Source organism: Zosterops lateralis (genome assembly GCF_965231275.1).
Source record: "Zosterops lateralis genome assembly, chromosome: 15".
Lineage (NCBI taxonomy): Eukaryota > Metazoa > Chordata > Aves > Passeriformes > Zosteropidae > Zosterops > Zosterops lateralis.
In genome coordinates, this window is record NC_139775.1 from 12220686 (window position 1) to 12238946 (window position 18261).

Sequence of the window (18261 nt, forward strand, 5' to 3'; positions counted from 1 at the left end):
CAAGGATTAACAATGCCCTTGATAGCTCTAAAAAAAAAAAAAAAAAAGCACCATTATTTTTTAGCCTTATGTGAACAGTAACCACAGACTGGTCTCATTCTGTGTAACTATCCTATTTTTCAGATACATGTACAAACTTAAGTTTTTTGAAAAGAGGACAATTGTTCTATTTTATTATCACGTGTTTGCTCCTCCACAAGCAGAATCTGATGTGCAGATATCCCAGCTAACCAGCTGAGAAAGGAATGTTTCCATGGCAAATGCAATCCTCCACCATCACTACTGTGGGTCCTGGGTGTGAGATAAAGGACCAAATTATCTGAACTAGACATCCACACCTACCCAGATACATCTTTGAGGAGGGAGCAGAAATTACCATAGACAATAAATCCTTAATTCTCCATCTCACTGAGCCAACATTTGCCAGCTTATGAGGGATTCCTTTCGTATGGAAATCCAGCAAATCACCTCCTGTGACAACTGTGCTCACTAAAGGGTTCAGCATGGAAAAAAACAGACTGAGCATCCCTGTCTCTGACTCTGCACAAACATAAGGCCACACACTTGCAATGCTTTCTCTTTTCCAAGAATATATAACCACACATCTTGATAGAAAAAATAATAATAATTAAAAAAAAGAGTAGAAAACAGTTCAGTAAGTACAAATTTCCAAGTGTACAGTGGTTCATATTCAGCATTGTGAATCAGACTTTTTTTTTTTTTTTTTTTTTTTTTTTTTTTTTTTTTTTTTTTTTCCCCAGCAGGAGTGCAGCATTTTGAGCAAATATAAGTGTATCTAAGTTCTTATAAAGCATTCTAAAGGCTGGATGTTTCACTTCAAAGTGCAACCATCGTAGCTGAATGCCTTCAGTTGTAGTGTCCTGTCTGCTTAGTAAATACAAATTCCTATGAAGGGATAATACATTAAAAATAAATTCATTTATTGAAGTTCACGAGTGTGGGCTCTGTATCTCACCCCACAGCTGTGTTTGCTTTAGATTTGGGTACAGAAGTCTCCACTGCTATCAGAGGAATACATGAAATTCCAGGGCTAGCAGTGTGTTAGGCAATTGCTTTCCTTAAGACCTGGTCTGAAATTCAGGGAAATATGTGTAAAAGGCTTGTATAAAATACATTAGTTCCTCCTTTGCTTCTAAAGTATTGATGAGTAAGGGATTAAATTTATGTATCAATTCTACTTAAATACTTGGTATCCAAGAACACCAAGAAATTGCCCAACAAAGGGAACGGGAAATTCCCACTGGAAAAGCAAGGGAAGGGAAGTAGCTCAGGTCAGTCTGTGTTGGGTAAAGCACTTGGTGGTTCTCTGAGCTGGAAAGGGAGTTTGAGGGTTCTCTGAGCAGGTCTGACACAGATCTCACACTCTGCAGCCTCTCTGGTAGGAAGAACTTCCATAAACCTCAGCCTTGGCAACCCTCCACGTTAAGGATGCAAACATGATTTGGGGATTTGAAATACTCAGCTTTGATGGAACCACAAGAGAGCCCCTTGTGTCTTGTTCACCTACACTGAAGAGAACAAGACATTACTGCTCCATCCCAGTTTTTAAAGTCTGAGAATCCATTCTGAATATCATTATAATTTTAATTTTTTCCAGCCACATTTCATTCCAACAGTAGGAAAACATCTAGGTAGGGAAAACGATTAGTTTAAAGGTGGACATGTTTCCCTCATGTCCTTTTTACAAGAGAAATTACATGTACTATTATTTTACATGCTTTAATGCCACGATTATTACTTTTAAAGCAATGGGAATTGGTATATTTCTTTTTTCTTTTTTTTCTTTTTTTCCTGCTTATCTGATATCGCTGCATTTTGCCTCCATCCTACATCCCATTCCTGCATCCTGATCCTTGGCTGTGTCTCACTGACTCACAAAACAAACTCCAACAGGTCACCCAGGATGGCTTTAAGTGGCCCAAATTCAAGGGCCTCTTATGAGGAAGGACCAAGCCTGAATCCCCAGGGCTCAGCCTGTATTAAATTATTATTATATTTAAGCCAACTACTGGAGTAACTGGTAAGTTTACAACGCTGATGCAAAACACCATGTTGCTAATAATATTATTATATCAATATTCAACAGAAATCTTGACAACTGAGGGGAAAATATGGATAAACACACACATTAAGCAATTTCAAAGGATGAAAATATGACTGTTTCAACCCAGTATTGACTTCTGAGTGCATTTTTATTACCCTTTTTCCAAAGCAGTAATCACTTATTGTCAGTGTTTTACATTGCTTTTTTTTATACTTCTATGTAAACCATGTCTCTTTCTTAAAACAAAAGAGTTTTGAAGAAATCCTAACGTGAGAACTGTGACCAAAGTTAATCCTTGCTCCTTAAAAAGAATGGTTTATATTTATATTGTGATAATGCTAAAGCTTTTACTGTGGTATTAACACAGAAATGTTATTGCAGAATTAGTGATGCTTATATTCTTGTTAAAATAACAAACACTTGTTTTTCTTTTACAGGATATTGAAATTCCACTTAAACAAATGTGTGCAACCTAAACACAAAATAAAATGTAAAAGGGATTCTTCCAAATCTTCTGTAAAAGAAAATACATAAAATCCAACTGCACCATTTTCATTTTCACATGCTCCTGAATACACTTGACATATGTAAGCACAAACATGGATGAAAATATTTCCAAAGGGGAAAGAACACATGCTCAGATATTATCTGGGAAAAAAAAAAAATGCATTGAAATTCCTCTGTGATGAATAGACTTTTTTTTTTTTTTTTTTTTTTTCCTCCTCAGGGTGACCTCTACCTTCAGAATATGATGGTTTTATTATGATTAATAAATTTCATTTCCACAGAGGAAAGGAACAGTGTCAGCTTAAACTTAAAGCAAGTGGGTTTCTTTTTAAATGCTAATTTTTAAACACGCCCTTGCATGACACCAAATTTAGAAGCTCAGAAGGTTAGCAGAATAGATTCTGATTTCCAGGCTGAAAATAGGAAGAAGGATTTAAGCTATATTGTCACACTGCAAATCAGTGAGCTGCTTCAGTCCCACACACACTGCTTCATTTACTCACTGCTATGCCAGCGTGCTTACTTCCCCTTACAATTAGTGGCATTTAAAACGCTTTGGGATGAATTTACACTGCAAATTATCATCCCAAGTAAACAACTTACTAAAATTTAGGATGTGCCAATAGTAAGGTTTTGATAAATTCACAGTCAATGTGGTTCTGTGTGTATTTTACAGGATGATAAAACAATGTATCCAAAACAACACACACAAATTCTTCTCTCAGAACACAGCTGATGAACAATTTTGATGCATCACTAACTAGAACAAGGTATGTTTCTCTATTTTCCACTATATCTGGGACAAGCATTCAGGATATCATGGAGAAAAAAAAAAAAAAAAAAAAAAGTTTGCTGGCATTTTGTTATCATATTGATACTGGTTCTTAAATAGCTGGACTAACAACTTCTTGGGAAATAACTGAGAAAAAACATAGTGTAGCTGTGCTAACTTCTGTAAATGTAGCCACAAGCAACCACCAATGCATGGTATGTTCTTTATTCATGCTATGCCTCAGTCTCTTCAAGCATTTTCAGCAGAGGGTTTAAAAATGCTAAAATACTACATAAAAAGACAAAACATTTGTCGTTCACTGATGAAATTTTTTAAAAGAACTAATTAAAAAAGGAAAATTGTGGGATTTGTTTTTTCAGGACCTTTGAAAGGGAGTATCTAAGTTATCAGTAGTAGGTGTTGAAATCTTAAAATTTGGGGAATTCTGTGCCTCTCTAATAATAATTTCCATTTCAGGACTTTAAATTCTTTAGTAGTATGGCTGTATTTCCATACACATCTGGGACAGACAGTGGAGCTCCAATAGTAGAGACATTTAGAAGCTCCTAAATAACATACACACTATAGGGCTTAATAACAGAATTAATAAGGAAAAACTCACCACATAAAATACGAACCAAGTTAACACATTTTCCTCAAGTGATTGGAGAAGTATAGAAGGAGAATTTTAAAGAAATTCATACACAAGTTTTGCTTATCATTATCACCTGCCTCCCAATTTTTCAAGTCTACATATTGCTGGAGGAACTACAGAAAATTATGAGCCTGCTTAAGAAGTATAAAGAGAGAAGTTAAAACTTGGTCACTGCTTCAAACTCTGACCTCAGCCATATTACAAGCAAAGCCACTGGAAAGTTCATCTTTCTAACTTTTCCTAAATATCATCCACTCCTCACCTGCTTTGATTATAATTGAACAATCAAGTCATAAAATTGCTTCTGGAAGGAACACAAGGAAAGCAAGGGTTGCCTGGCCTTAATACCACAGAAATACATAAATTATTCCAATAACTAACTTGGTGCTCTTCCCCTTGGTCACAGAACTGTGATGATCCCAAGAGAGAAGGCACGAGCAGCACAGCTCCTCCCTATGCACACCAGTCACACACCACACTGCTGAGCAGAATTTTAGGCTCAGAGGGTCAAACCTGTGCAGCAGGGGTAGCCCTGTAACCTAAAATTCATCCCACTGTGGTAGGATGGTGTCTGCTTGTGGTGTTCAAAGAATGTGCAACCAACTAATTAATTTCATTTTAGATATTAACACCAAGGGACTTCGGGCATTTCAGTCACCTGAATCACCAACAGGTCTCTCTCCACCTCAATGGACAAAGATGTCTCTGAAGTTTTTATTTAAGATCAAGGAAATTGAAATCTGCTCATAAAAACAATTTTCCAGGCATTTTCCTTGATTGGGAAGGTTAAGAATGGCAGAATTCTCCTTGGCAAGTTTTGAATGCAGGCTATCAGACACTGAGGTCACTCTACAAGGGAGGACCATCACATACTTTATTCATAGCATCTTCCTCTTCCATGACCTATAATGTGCTACAGATTTGTGATGTGGAGCAGAGAAAGAATTGGGAAGTGACAGGCAACACAATAAAGAGTGAAACTTCAAGGTGTACTGCAGGGCTGAACTCCAGTGTGCCTGCAGAGCCATAAGGGATTTCCTATCACTACAGTACCAACACATTCCTAGGTTTTCTCAGAGATAAGAAACTTGACCAGGGTCTACCATGGGTAGAGGGGCAATAATGAAAGGTTTCTGTGAAATGATGTTCATAAATATGTCATTGATGAAATATTAAAAGCACTGTTTACTTTTTCCTGTAAGCTGGAGAAAGGAGAAAGTAGAGAAGCCTATGCAGACTCTCCTGTAGAGATGGATTTCCAATTCTTGGCTGTTTATTTATGTTTGTCACATCTCAGTTTGGCCAGTTAATTTCCTTGCTAATTGACAGGCATGTTTTGCAGGAGTTTCACTGATGCTCAGACGTGGTTTTAATTTTGCTTCTGTTTGCTCGCCTGTATCTTCTTTTAAAATTTATGAGATGTTTGCAGCCAGCCAAACCTTCTAAAACATTTAAATAAATGTGATTGATACTGTTTAATTCGCAAAAAATATAGAAGGGCAACAAACAGCAGCCCAGGTGACTTTCCCCTGAGCTGATGCTGGATAACTGCAAACTGGAGCAACCCTAGGCACAGATCTCAGATTAAAAGCTCTAATTCAGTTTCAGTCTTGCTGTCTGGATTCACACCAGGGTGGGAATTGAAGCTGAGGCCTAGTAAAAAGTCTAAAAGAATTCCATGCACCACCTTTCTGTGTAGCTTTTATCCAAGAAACTAAGATTTTACATAAACTTCCCTTAAAAAAGCCACTGGGGAATCTGAGATTTGCCACCAGGTGACTCCTAAACCCAGCTCTATTCCAAAGAAAAGAAGGCATTTCTTAAGTCTGTAAAGCATTTTCTGTTATATTACTATTGCTGTTATATTTAGGGGCAATAAAGCTCGGAGAAAATCTTACCTAGTTCAATAATAAACATACTGGGTACTTTATTTACTAAATTTTAAAGCAGTCTTTAGTGATCACGTATAAAGTTCTGCAACCGTAGCGTTGTTTTAGGTTTATTTGCAATATGACAATCTCAAGCCATTAAAACTGAATCCTTGCTCATTTGACTCATTTAATGGACTTGTATAGAAGCATCCATACATGCACACACACAAACCACCTTTCATGTGCTCTATTTTTAACCTACCAGATAAAAACCAACCTAATTGCTTCATTAAAAAAAAAAACCCAGCACAGGAGATGCACAGGTGCCTATAGGCACTTGTTGAGGACAAACACAGATTATTCGCTATTCCTGTTATCAAAGGAGCTTCACATTGCAAATCCTCCATTTACAAATGACAGGACCTCAGCTTTCCCTAATCTTGTCGTGCTGTCACATCTGAGCAGCCATGCGAACTGACCTAGAACCGCGAGCGCCGGGCAGGCAAGCTGTCACCCTGACAGTGACAGCCACGCCAGCCAGGCCTGCCAGCCCCTCCACTGCGGGACAGAAAGGAATTAATCAAACCTCACGAAAGGAGGACAGAGGATAATCAAAGTGTTTACTGATTTTTTTATCAACTGGTCCAGTAGCTGAACGTCTTCAGCACGAAACTACCCAGAGCGGTAAAAGCTGTAACGAATGGAATTCTGTACAAGAGACTATTTATAGCAGCAGTAAATGCAAGTTTAAACTGCCAACATAAAGGACACTTGAATTTATAGAAGAAGTTTAATTTTGTGCATTAGTGCAACATTTCCTAGTCTTTCCAGAGCAAAAACTTCAGTATCTGCTATTTTTCACGGGGAACAGCAGTACAGCCTTAAATAAATACTAGCACAAAGACCATACAGCTGCTCCTTCATCTTCATTTTTTATTTGATTAGCAGAAGAGCACAGCATAATAATAAAAGCATCTCATAGAAAAGGGTTATTTTCCCAAACTGCTCCATGAAATTAAGTCAAACCCATTGGCAGCAATAGTAAAAGGGAAGAACCTCTCTCAACTGAGCATATGTCTTCACACAGTAATTCTAACAGGCTGAAGAAAACACCTCTGAAACTCCATTCTTCCAAAAAGTTTGGATTGGACTCTCAAATTCCTTTGTAAGAGTATGATCTAATCAATATCTCCCACCAGACACATGAACAGGTCAATGAGATGCATGCAAGCTCATATGACAAAATTTTTGACCAGTTGCAATTATTTATGTGCCTGCCCTGGCAGAGGTGGGTTTGCCACAACAGGCACTGCAGCCGTTCTAAGCACTTCATCAAATATTAATTTGTTTTAAATAAGTATCTCCATATTTGCTATTGTTCAATGAATTAAATTTGTGGCAGTGTTAGTGCTGACAGGTTAATGATAGTATACAGGAAAATTGCAGTGACTGGAGCAATTGCATTTGTTAAAAATGGCCAATATTCTCTTCAAATATTTCAATAGCACAAACCCCACGGTTTGCTTATTGAAGCTGCTTGCTTTTATTCAACATCTCTCCTGGAGTTATGAAGTTAAACCTTTCAAAATGTTTAATCTATTTTGGAGACTGTATCTTTCTCCAAATGGAGGTCAATAACTTAATTTAAGACTGTCAACTTCTAAAGCTTTATAAAGCATTTTTTTTTGCTTGCATGCAGACACACAGACACACACAGAGAGATTCCTTCCTCCTGGGACTGATTCTGCTCAAAAATGTAAATAAATACAGTCACAATTGGACAGATGTTATATCCACTTCCAGCATACTTCATTCTGAATTCAGCTTTATATATATATACCCTTGCCTTTCTCTCTGTTATTTCAAAATCATAAACTGCAAATACACTTGGGAGAAAAATAATACCAAGCATGCATCAGCATTGGATTTATTTTTTTTTTTTGCTTCTACACAAAGGCTGGATAACAGTTAAAAACTGGAAGAAGAGAGAGAGAGAGAATATAAATATAAAATAATAAACCTGTCCCATTTTTACACAAAAAATATAAAATGTAATTTGCAGGTACATCTGAGAATGCACTTGCAAAACACACTAAAAATGCTTTTTCTTTACAAACTATGAATTTTGATGTTACAAAATCTAAAAGAGAAAGAAAAAAATAGATCGAGAGCCGATTCAAAAAATTCACTAAGAATGATAAAGCTTCAAAATGAACAATGTTCTGCAAGCAACACGTAAATAAACCACAGGTTTATTCTGAGTCTCATTCGGATTTATCCAGAGACTTGCAGGGCACGTCCCCATTGCCCCCATCAGACAAGAACCTCAGGATTAATTCTCCCTTAGTGTAACTATTGTCAGCAATTTGCTACAGGAAGGTCCCCAGAGATCCTGGTTAAAATTCCATCATCAAACCAACAGGAGGTTTCAGATACTTTCCCTGGCTCTGTTCTAGTTCAGATCTGCTTGCAAACCCTTTAATCATGTCTGCCAGAGAAGATCTAGCCCAGAAGTGCAGAACTTCTCTTCTGAACAGTAATTATTTTTATCCTCAGAATGCACTGGATGCAATCAAGAGTGAAATGCTTTTAAATTTCCCATGGAAGGATCCCTCTTGTCAGGAATCTGAGGAGGTTTCCCATTACAATGTGCATTCAAGAACAGACAGAGATACACAAAGAGAAATGTGTTTATGAACACAAATAATTCATTAATACATTTATCTACTCAAGACTATTTTATTCCCAAATAAAAAAAAAAAGATACCATGTGGCTGAGGGCTAAGTATCCTCTGGCAGGAATGATGAAGGATTGACAAGAAAAGAGTGAATATTATCAACAGAACCACCCAAGACCTCCCATTTCCAATTGATGATCAAGTCCCAACCAAAGCTTTACTTCTTAAATACTACTATTTGTAATCCACAAACACACCCATCCTTTACAGGGAAGCAATACAAACGTACATATACTCACATTTCAAACATTGAGCATGTTTATAAGTATCTTCACTTGATACCAACTTTACAAACACAGTAGAATTACTGTCATTGAGCTTAGGAGCACTAAAAAAAGCACTATAAAATCATACTGCAGGTGTTTTGCATGCATCTGAAAAACCACAGGAAGGTTAGGTTTTGGTTCTCAAAGTATCTCTATGTTTGCTCCATGTATTAAAACATAAAACATCAGATAATAAAATAGTTGGAAGTCAACTTACAAATCCAAAAGACCAAATTCAACTTTAGCAATTTGACTCACAGGAATATGGGCCAGAGAATTACGTTTTTATGAAGCCAAAAGTCATTTAAATTCTATTACTGAAACTTAGGTATATAAGAAACAGCAGGTACAGGTTTTCATCAGCTTTCTCCTTCATATTTAGTGCAAAAAAAGGCACCTGCAGTCACCTGTGATGGATGTGTTTATCATATGCTCAAAACCATGCCTAGCAAAAATATCTTATTGTTGAATCAATCCAACAGAGGTAATCAACTGGTAAACTGAAAAGTTTTTAATAAATACACACAGAGATCCATTTCCTTTTGTGCAAAGTTCACTGAATGCAATGATAAATGACATTTATATTTTATATAAATAATATTTTTTTTGGTTGGAATTCTAAAGAAGTGATATATGGAATATCTGTAATAAAGTCTTGGGCACTTAAATCGTGCCTGAATTGAGAGAGAAAAATTTCTTTACTAGAACAAAAATTATTGCTTAGAAGGGTTCACTTTGCAAAACTGGACCCAGAGACCTCACATCTAACTCAAGAATTCCAAGTTTAAAAATTGCTAAAATAAATGTATTTATTCTTACTCAGCAAAGCTTAGATTTACAAATTAGCAGCCTCCCTACTACAGCTCACTTCAGTGAAGAGCTGAGCAGGAAGCTCCACTGAAATAACCAAAGCCAAAATCCAAGTTGAGTGATATGAACAATGTGACAAATGTTGGATTTTCAAAATATTTACTTCATGATTTATAGGACTTGGAAAAATCTATGTTGAATCAGGTTTTACTACTGAAGAACTTTTCAGATTACCACCAAAAATGCTACAGCTAGCAAAGAGATTACAACAATTTTAGCATATTTTGGGTCTAGCTATGATCACCTTTTCCATAAATAAATGTTCTCTATTTGTTTCTATGTAGATCATCATGGCATAAACAGAGATCTCGTCACCTTTCTTTTATTTCTGCTAATATAAAACTCTATCAGCAAACACTTCTTCATACCAACATTTGATTTCACACTATATACCCTTTCATCCTTCAATATGAGAAGCTTCTATGAACTTGATTTTTTGGCACAACATTATTGGCAGGATAAGCCCCAGCACAGTTACTATTTATTTTTGCCTTTTGATTCCTTATGTAGCAACACAACACCATCCTTACCTGAATTAAGACTAAGCTTGTTCAAACTCTATTGCTTAAAAGAGACAAAACCTCTTGACATATTCAATATACTTATAAAATATAAATAAACCTTTTAAAAACATTGTTCATTCTTCTGTACCCACGGCTTACAACATGATAGTACATGGAGACTTTTTACTTACTAGAGAGCGATCCTCTGAGGGCACAGACCCTCCCTCCCACTATCTCATCCATAGGATAGACTTTGTGAGTGCTTTAGGGTCTGCAACACCCTCGTGGGCATCAACTGCCCCCAGCGAGTTGAAAAGAAAATTGTTACAACCACAGCACTTACAAAATGTCCTGCCCACATCTAAGCCTGGGCTCTTCTCATCGGTTCTGTTCGGTTTGACTTTTGAAAGTCACAGTCCTGAAGCTTTTAACATATCCTTACCCACACTAGGCCATACCATACTTAAACTGGAAACAAAACACCAAAGTCAGCAAAAAAATAACCTAATGGCTTTTCTATGGCAGAACCTGGAGGCTGACGCTATAAATTAATTTAAACTATCCCAAAGATTTACGCTACGGACTTTTCCTGCGCTTTGTCTTACGATTAAATGCAGCATGTGAAAAAGGATATTGAGACCTGGATGGATGCATCAAGAAGTATCAATGATTGTTACCTGCAGAGGTGTTACAAGAAATTTCATCTGCTGCAACGAAGACGAATTGATTTCTGCAAGAGAAGATAAAATTCACAATACTGCTTGCTGACTGGGAAATGTGCTAGCTGCCAATTGACTTGATGTTTACAGATGGGGTAGGGGAAGGGTGCTTAATTTTAATGAATGTAGCAAGAAAAAGTGTTGAGTATTATAGAGTTCATAAGGATCATGAGGTAGACATGCTGGGATCTTTTAAATGAAATAATGGTGACATTTGGATATGGACTATGTACAAACTCTTGCATTGGAAGCTTCATGTTTAGTGTTACAGATATGTCAATATATTTATGAAGTCTAATAAAAATAAAACAATATATTGATATAGCTATTAAAGGGCACTACTGCAAAATATGTAAAAAGCGCTTTTGAAAAAAAAATTAAATTGCAATTTACTTTGTGCATCTGAAAGGAGGATATTGAAATTAAAATATTTTGCTTTTTCTATGTCTAATATGACTGCAATCAGAAAATTAATTTTCTGCTATTTATTTAAAAAGAAATGACATAGTATATTCTCATATACTGTCATCCAAATACATAAAAGTCTTTTGCAGAATCTTAGGAAAATAAACTAGAGATATGAGTAATTTAATATAAACCTTCTCTTGCAAAATTCTTTTTTAAACCAGGTAACATAAAAAGAGAAACACTAAAGGCACTACTATTTCAAAAGGCAGAAAACTTTATTATGGCACAAATCCTGATTTGTCCTCTCTGAAATCTAGGCAATCAGGATTTGGGTTAGTGGAAACCATCCAATGATTCCTTTATGTGCATATACCCGGCTTCCTCGGGGTGTTTTTTGTGTTGTGCAGGGCTAATGAACCCGGTGCAGGGTTAACACTTGGCTGCTCACAGCCCCTGCACTGCCAGGCACAGCAAAAACCTGACACTGAGCTTTGCAAAGCCTTAATGCAAGACTAACAACCAGCAGGCAAAGGATGCAGGCTAAGGACTGCCTGGAAAAACAGCTCTGCAAGCACTGAGGATCCTCCTGAAAACCGTGCAGGAGCAAACCTCCCTCAGGGGCAACAAAACCTCCTGGAGTTATGCCCTAAGGGAACAAAATCTATTCCTATTACTTCACCTCCAATGTATCAAGAGATTTGAAATTCTCATTTAGAAATCTGTGAACCTTGTTACTTAGAGGTTCACGTTCTAGGGGGAGAAAAAAAATAAATCCAAAACAAATCAAGGAATCTGCAGTCTGTACTGTAGGGGCAGGATTGCATAGGTCCAAAAGCAGCTCATTGCCTCTGCCCTGGCAGAAATACTGACACTGTTAGTGTGAACTTAGTGATCAAATTGTACATTCTTGCATTCTTAGCTTTTCATTAAGTTCAACTGGTAGTTTTGCTCTTTATTTTGTCATCTGCCAGTTTCAGGAGATAATGAGATTTACCTAACAAGTAATGCTATATAAAGATATGAATTTAAAGAAAACAAAGTGAGATAAATTTTACATTATAAATGCAGAGCTACTCTGTATTTCATAGGTAGCATATTTTGTCACTGTATTTACTGCTACCACCTCTGTGAAAATTACAGACAGAAGTCAGATGCTTGACTAAAAGAGCCAGTAGCAATGCAGACTTACTGTTTTACAGAAAATCCTTCTGACTCATTCCTATGAAGATGTTAAACTGCCCTCTCATCTAAATGAAAAGATTACTTTTCATTAAAAACTGCCTCTGAAGTGGTTACTGAGAAGCTCCTTTTGTTCATCTCTGCTCAGAACAGTAGAACACTTAGCCACAGAATCTCTATCTACAGATGTTAAAATAAAGAATTATCTGCAAGGGTAATATGCTGGGTTAGTACCTCCAGAAAGACCCCAGAACACTAACTGCAATTTGTCCTTTGAGATGACAAATATTATTAAAACTGTTCTGAAATCTTACTCTTTCTTTGACACAGTCTTTAGTATTTACTGAGAAAAAACCCTAATTAAAAAAAAACCAAACCAAAACAAAACAAAACAAAGTGATACTTATTTAAAAAAAACAACTACTATAAATGTCTCGTTATACTGCTTCACAGGAAGATACTATTTTGCTTTTGTAAAATTAATTTCACAACTCCACACATAACTTTTAAAAGCAGGAAGAGTTAGATATTGGTCAGCACAGCAACTGTGAGAATGAAAAGACTAGAGGCTGGAGTCCAATAATTCACTTCAATATTTTATATCTAATTAGGTGTTATTTGTAGCAATTACTAGAAATTCTTTAGCACTTTGATGGCTTTAATGTTCTTATAGTGGCAGGGTTTATTTAGCTGATATTTGCACAGACCTAGAGGGGAAACTGCTCATCAGAGGCATCACAGACATCACAGCTGATGGCCAAAGCAAGGGTCAGTCCTTTGTGAGGACAGCCCCAGGGCCAGCAAAAGGAATCCTTTGGGGGACAGCTGGCTCTGTGAGACACCAGTTCACTTCTGCCTAAAGCAGGTGGAGAGCAGAGGTGGCAAAGGACAGCTCACCTTGCCCAGTCCTCTCAAATTGGGAGTGTTCCCTTTAAAGGGAGCCAGTTCCCTGCACTAACTCTGTCGAGCTTGAGAATCTCACAAGGAAGCTGTGATGAAAATTCATGGTGCATTTTAGGTTGGTTTAGTGTTCCTCATCACTGCTACACTTTTAATGATACAAAAAAAGTACAGGAACTGTAAGCGGACCCAACTTTATTACACAATAAGCCCTGCTCAATTAAGATACAGAATCACTTCCATAATTTAATTTGTGTATTAACAGTGAAAGTATAGGACCAAATTTTTTACTGTTCACTGGTTAATACTTCAGATGTAAAAGAACATAGATTTAAACAGATGAAACTTTTAAAATAAAATTTTAAAAGCTGTTACTGGCTGTGAGATAGAAAAAAAAACTAAATAAAACCTGAAAGGATAACATGACAAATACATTGATCTGAATGTACAGTTGGATATATTCCACCTGCCAGATCCTCACGCCCTGGGCTAAGTGCAATCCTTTTAAGTGCAGGAGCAGCACCCTTTGGCAATCTGAGCTCCCTGATGTCTCCCAGCCAGTGTGGGTCAGGAAAATGTGCTGCTGGGACTCCAAATGGCTGAGTTCCATCCCAGCAGCTACTTCCCAAGGGCAAACACTCTGCATACTACTGCTTCTCTCAAGCCTATATATCAATTTTTATCTCTTCGAGCAAATTGAAAACTAACTCGTTTTTTACCAGTATGGTAATAAAGATGGTTTTAAATTTTGAAAAAAGAAAAATGTTTAAACATTTGATCTATTCCTGAATTCAAACAAGAACAGAAGGGGAGGACAACAGAAGTACTATTAAATGATTTAGATGAGCTTTCTTCCTTTGGGGTAGTTATTGAACCTGCATCACACTATCTTCAAAGATTTGAATATGTTGTAATTTCCTCTGCTCCATTCCCTGTAGTCCCTTTGGCAGTAACAAATGTGTGCCCCTAAGGCCCCACATCTGACAGAAACCTCTCTCTCTTGGCACCTGCTCTTTCCATCCAGCAGACCTTTTTGCATATCCAATACATTACATGCTTGCTTTCTCTCTTTTTAAAACTGTTTGGTAAAAACATGCTATAGTATAGAATAGAGATTTTATATATATCGAGGGGTTTAAATTCTTTAACCACTGGAGCCTGAGCCTTGTCCTTGCTATGGGTGTCTAATATACACAAGTACCTCTGTGAAGAAATGCCTGACCCATAAGGGATCTGCCCACTTTACTACTGGAAAATTCAGAACCTGGAAGCAGAAGATAGGTGGAGATTCAGAGAATGGGTCTCAGACAATTTTCTTTAAGACTTGGGGGATGTAACTATCATGAAACACAATTCCACCCTAAGTAGAATAAACTCCTACCCTGAGTCCTCCCTCCAAAGTTTGCATGGAGTCATCCCACCCTGGGAAGGACAAGCTCCTCTATCTGCACAGTCCCCACTCCTCCAAAAGCACCAGCCTCCCACCTCCTTTCTCTCCTTTCAGTCACTGGCCCTGCTGCTCCTCGGGCGCTCAGAGCTCCCAAATGTCTGAGAATTTATAAACTCAGGTCATTTTGGGTGGAAAGCCCATGCAGGGATGAAGGGCCAGTGAGTGTTCTGTGTGTCCTCTCCTCTCCCCAAAATGCTGGGTGGCACTGGGACTGCTCACCACTGCTTCACACAGCACAAGGCTGAGAACAAAATTTTGGCACACACCTAATTTCACCCATCAGTCCCAGAAGTTTTCGATCCCTCCTCCTCAGCACTTTCCTTAAAATGGAAGCCATACTAAAGGTCAAAGGGGATTTTAAGATATTAACCGCACTGGCTCTAGAAAATTTAAAATGTAAAAGAAATTATAATCCACTAACATATAGTGATTATGCCTCACAGACCTGAAACCCTGGGCTTTGCTGACAAACTTCACAAAACTAGACAGAAATAATTTTGTTTAACACAGAGGTTCAGACCCCCACCCAAAAATGCAGCAACTGCTGAGAACCGAGCAGAGCCCCAGAACATCAGAAATTAGGATGAAGGCAAACACGACACTATACAGAAGTTACAGTGGGAAGATTTAAATTATATTTAAGCTATATTTAATCTGTTGACCTTTTCTGGTAGGACTGCTGTGGGATTGACAAAGAAAGCCACTATGTAGAACCCAGGGATCAGAATCTCAGCTGGTAAAATTGATGCAGCTTAACCAAAAGCACTGCCTTCCCTTCCTGGAGCTGCTCCAAGGTGGATTCCCCAAGGATCTGGTGCTAACTACCGTGTGCAGCAAGGATTTCCCCCAGCAGAGTTATACGTGGTACCTCTGTATATTTCTCCATTATATTATTAAAGCTATTATATATTTCTTTTGTGCTCTAAATGTTAAGACTTTGCTGCTCTTGTGAGGACTCTGATGTTGAGGGGTTTTTATTATGAATTTTAATATAGCTGACTGCTGGCTCCTTGAATGGTTTCTGCAATAGTCAAGGATGGACAAAGGTTCCCTTATAATCATTTTATTAAGTCCTTCCCAACTCTTTCCTGCTGATGTCCTAAATTTAAATATCAAGGCCATCAAAGAATTTAAACTTTTTAATATTAGCATAATAGCTATAATTAGAAGGTTGATTTTGCTATTATCATGCTTTATATTCCCATTACTGTAAGATCAAAGTACATTACCATACCCATAGCATTTGAATCACAACACAAAGACAACTAAACAACTTCACAGCCACACCTATGTGATATATTAAATGAAATAAGAATAAAACTAGAAATAATTCATGCAGTATCAAGCTTCAACAACACTAACAGTAACTTTTTTGACCTGATGTGCATTAGGAAGGTAATTAGACTAATTTCTTCAATGTCAGGTTCTTCTTCTCTGCAGAATTTCTTGCTCAACCTAACCAACAATGATGCCAAGACAGAGAGGAGGATGTGGATATTTGGCTTTCACTGAGGTCCTCTGATTTTCTCAGAGATGAGGAATGATGCTCTCCTACACCAATCATTCCTGACCATTTCTTTCCTGAAATTTTGAAGCGGATAGAGGAAAACCCTGACTCAAAACAAACAAAAGCAGCTATTTCTAGAACTGCTGCTGCAGAGGGAACACCAGAGCCCATCTGCGTTGCCCAGGCAGAGGCAGCTTGTCCATCTGCCCAGGCTCAGCTGTCACTGCAGAAGGTGCTGGGTCCCCTCTGCCTCCCCAGGTCCCTCCTATGCCCCAGGGTGTCTGAAATGGCACCACAGCCCTGTTTCCAGGCAGCCCAAGCCAGTCTTCCTCCCCCTGCCACATTCACCACCACTGCACTGCTCTCCTCTGCATCCCCTTTGTGCTCAGTGCAGGGCATTTCAGTGTGCTTTAGCCATGACAGGATGTCTCTACCCAAATTCAGAGTGCCAAAGACAGCAGGAGAGAGAAAAGAAACAAAATCTCTCATTGTGTCATCCTCTTACGAGTCACACAACTTCCTGACCAGAAATAATATGTTTTAATACCAAAAAGCACTTTCGTAATTGTAAAAAACATGCCTTCGATAAAAGAAAAAAAAATACAACTCTTCTGGACGCCAATGAAAATGTTCATCCCCAAGCCCAGTGATATTCCTGCATTATTTCATTTACTCAAAAAAAGACCAACCCAAAAACCCAAAGGGATTAAAAAAATCTAAAGGGGAAAAAATGGTCAACAGAAGGTGTTGTCTCATAATTTGTATTCTTATCTCAGGCTTTCCCCAGCAGATGGGCAGGCCTTTTTTTTTAGCCCTGATACTGAACTAGCTAAACAACCCACTCAAATTCCAGAAGAGAGAGACTCTTTTTAGCTCAGTGCAACACTGATGCTGTGAAGCAGATTGGAGGAATGTCCACAGGGTGGATAAAATAATTCTGCCATGGCAGAGTCTTGGATACAAATTCCCCCTCTCTCCCCTTCCATTAGCCCTCAAAGTTGGTATAAAGAAAATTTCTAGCAAATAGATGCAATTTTCCAAGTTAGTTCTGTTGCAAAAAAAAAAAAAAAAAAAAAAAAATCTTATTTTTAATATATTTCCAGAATGTGGACAATATCTTACATCACAACCAATGAAAAAATCTGTAGGTCTTCCACCTTTCATATTTTAGATCTACAAATTTAATTTCCTGATTTATTTATTTATTTAATTATTTTTAATCATAGTTATACAAATAGACTTGAATCTAACTCATATTACCTGCTGCATCGGTGGATTTTTTTTTGATATAGGATCATTCAATATATTATATCTAGTATGAAATTATTTGTTATTAATAATTCAATATACAGAGTCTAAAGATGAATATTTATCTGCAAGAGGAACACATGATTTTTAAGTAGATCTGGACATTTTAAAATAAAACCTAAACCTAAAAGGTGATATTCTGAATACCACACAAATCCATAGCAGAATTCATACTGATCTCTGTGGCAGAACTGCTCTAAACTTATTGGCCTTTTAGTGTGATTAACACAGTCTATGCACTTAAATTAAACACTTGAGGAAGCAGTGCAGGAATTTTATTTCAGAAGTGCTCCACGTCAGCAACATAAATCAATGTCATTATGATCCAGGACTGCTAAACTAAGGCTGTATTTGAAGTCTTAATATTTATATTTGAAAATTTTGTTTATGACAATACTTTGGACATATTGTTCATTCTCTTTAGGGAAAAGAGAATTTTGAAGTCAGCCTTGCGTAAAGAATCAGTATTTTATTCACTAAAATACATTTTAAAATCTCCATTTATTTAATTGGGGGATTTGTTCTTTATGTATATCATGGCAT

General features: G+C 37.3%; 1 protein-coding gene across 22 annotated transcripts in view; it reads right to left on the reverse strand.

Annotated features, from left to right (window-relative positions):
* The window catches only part of RBFOX1 (RNA binding fox-1 homolog 1), a 1119155-nt gene that overhangs the window by 2734 nt on the left and 1098160 nt on the right, over positions 1–18261 (reverse strand). For 7 of the 22 annotated variants that reach the window (XM_083872241.1, XM_083872251.1, XM_083872238.1 and 4 more), the window contains one exon: positions 10925–10977. The exons of the other annotated variants lie outside the window; for them this stretch is intronic. In XM_083872241.1, coding sequence (XP_083728367.1) covers positions 10925–10977 — 53 coding nt within the window. The remainder of the gene's footprint in view (positions 1–10924; positions 10978–18261) is intronic. 22 annotated transcript variants of the gene reach the window in all.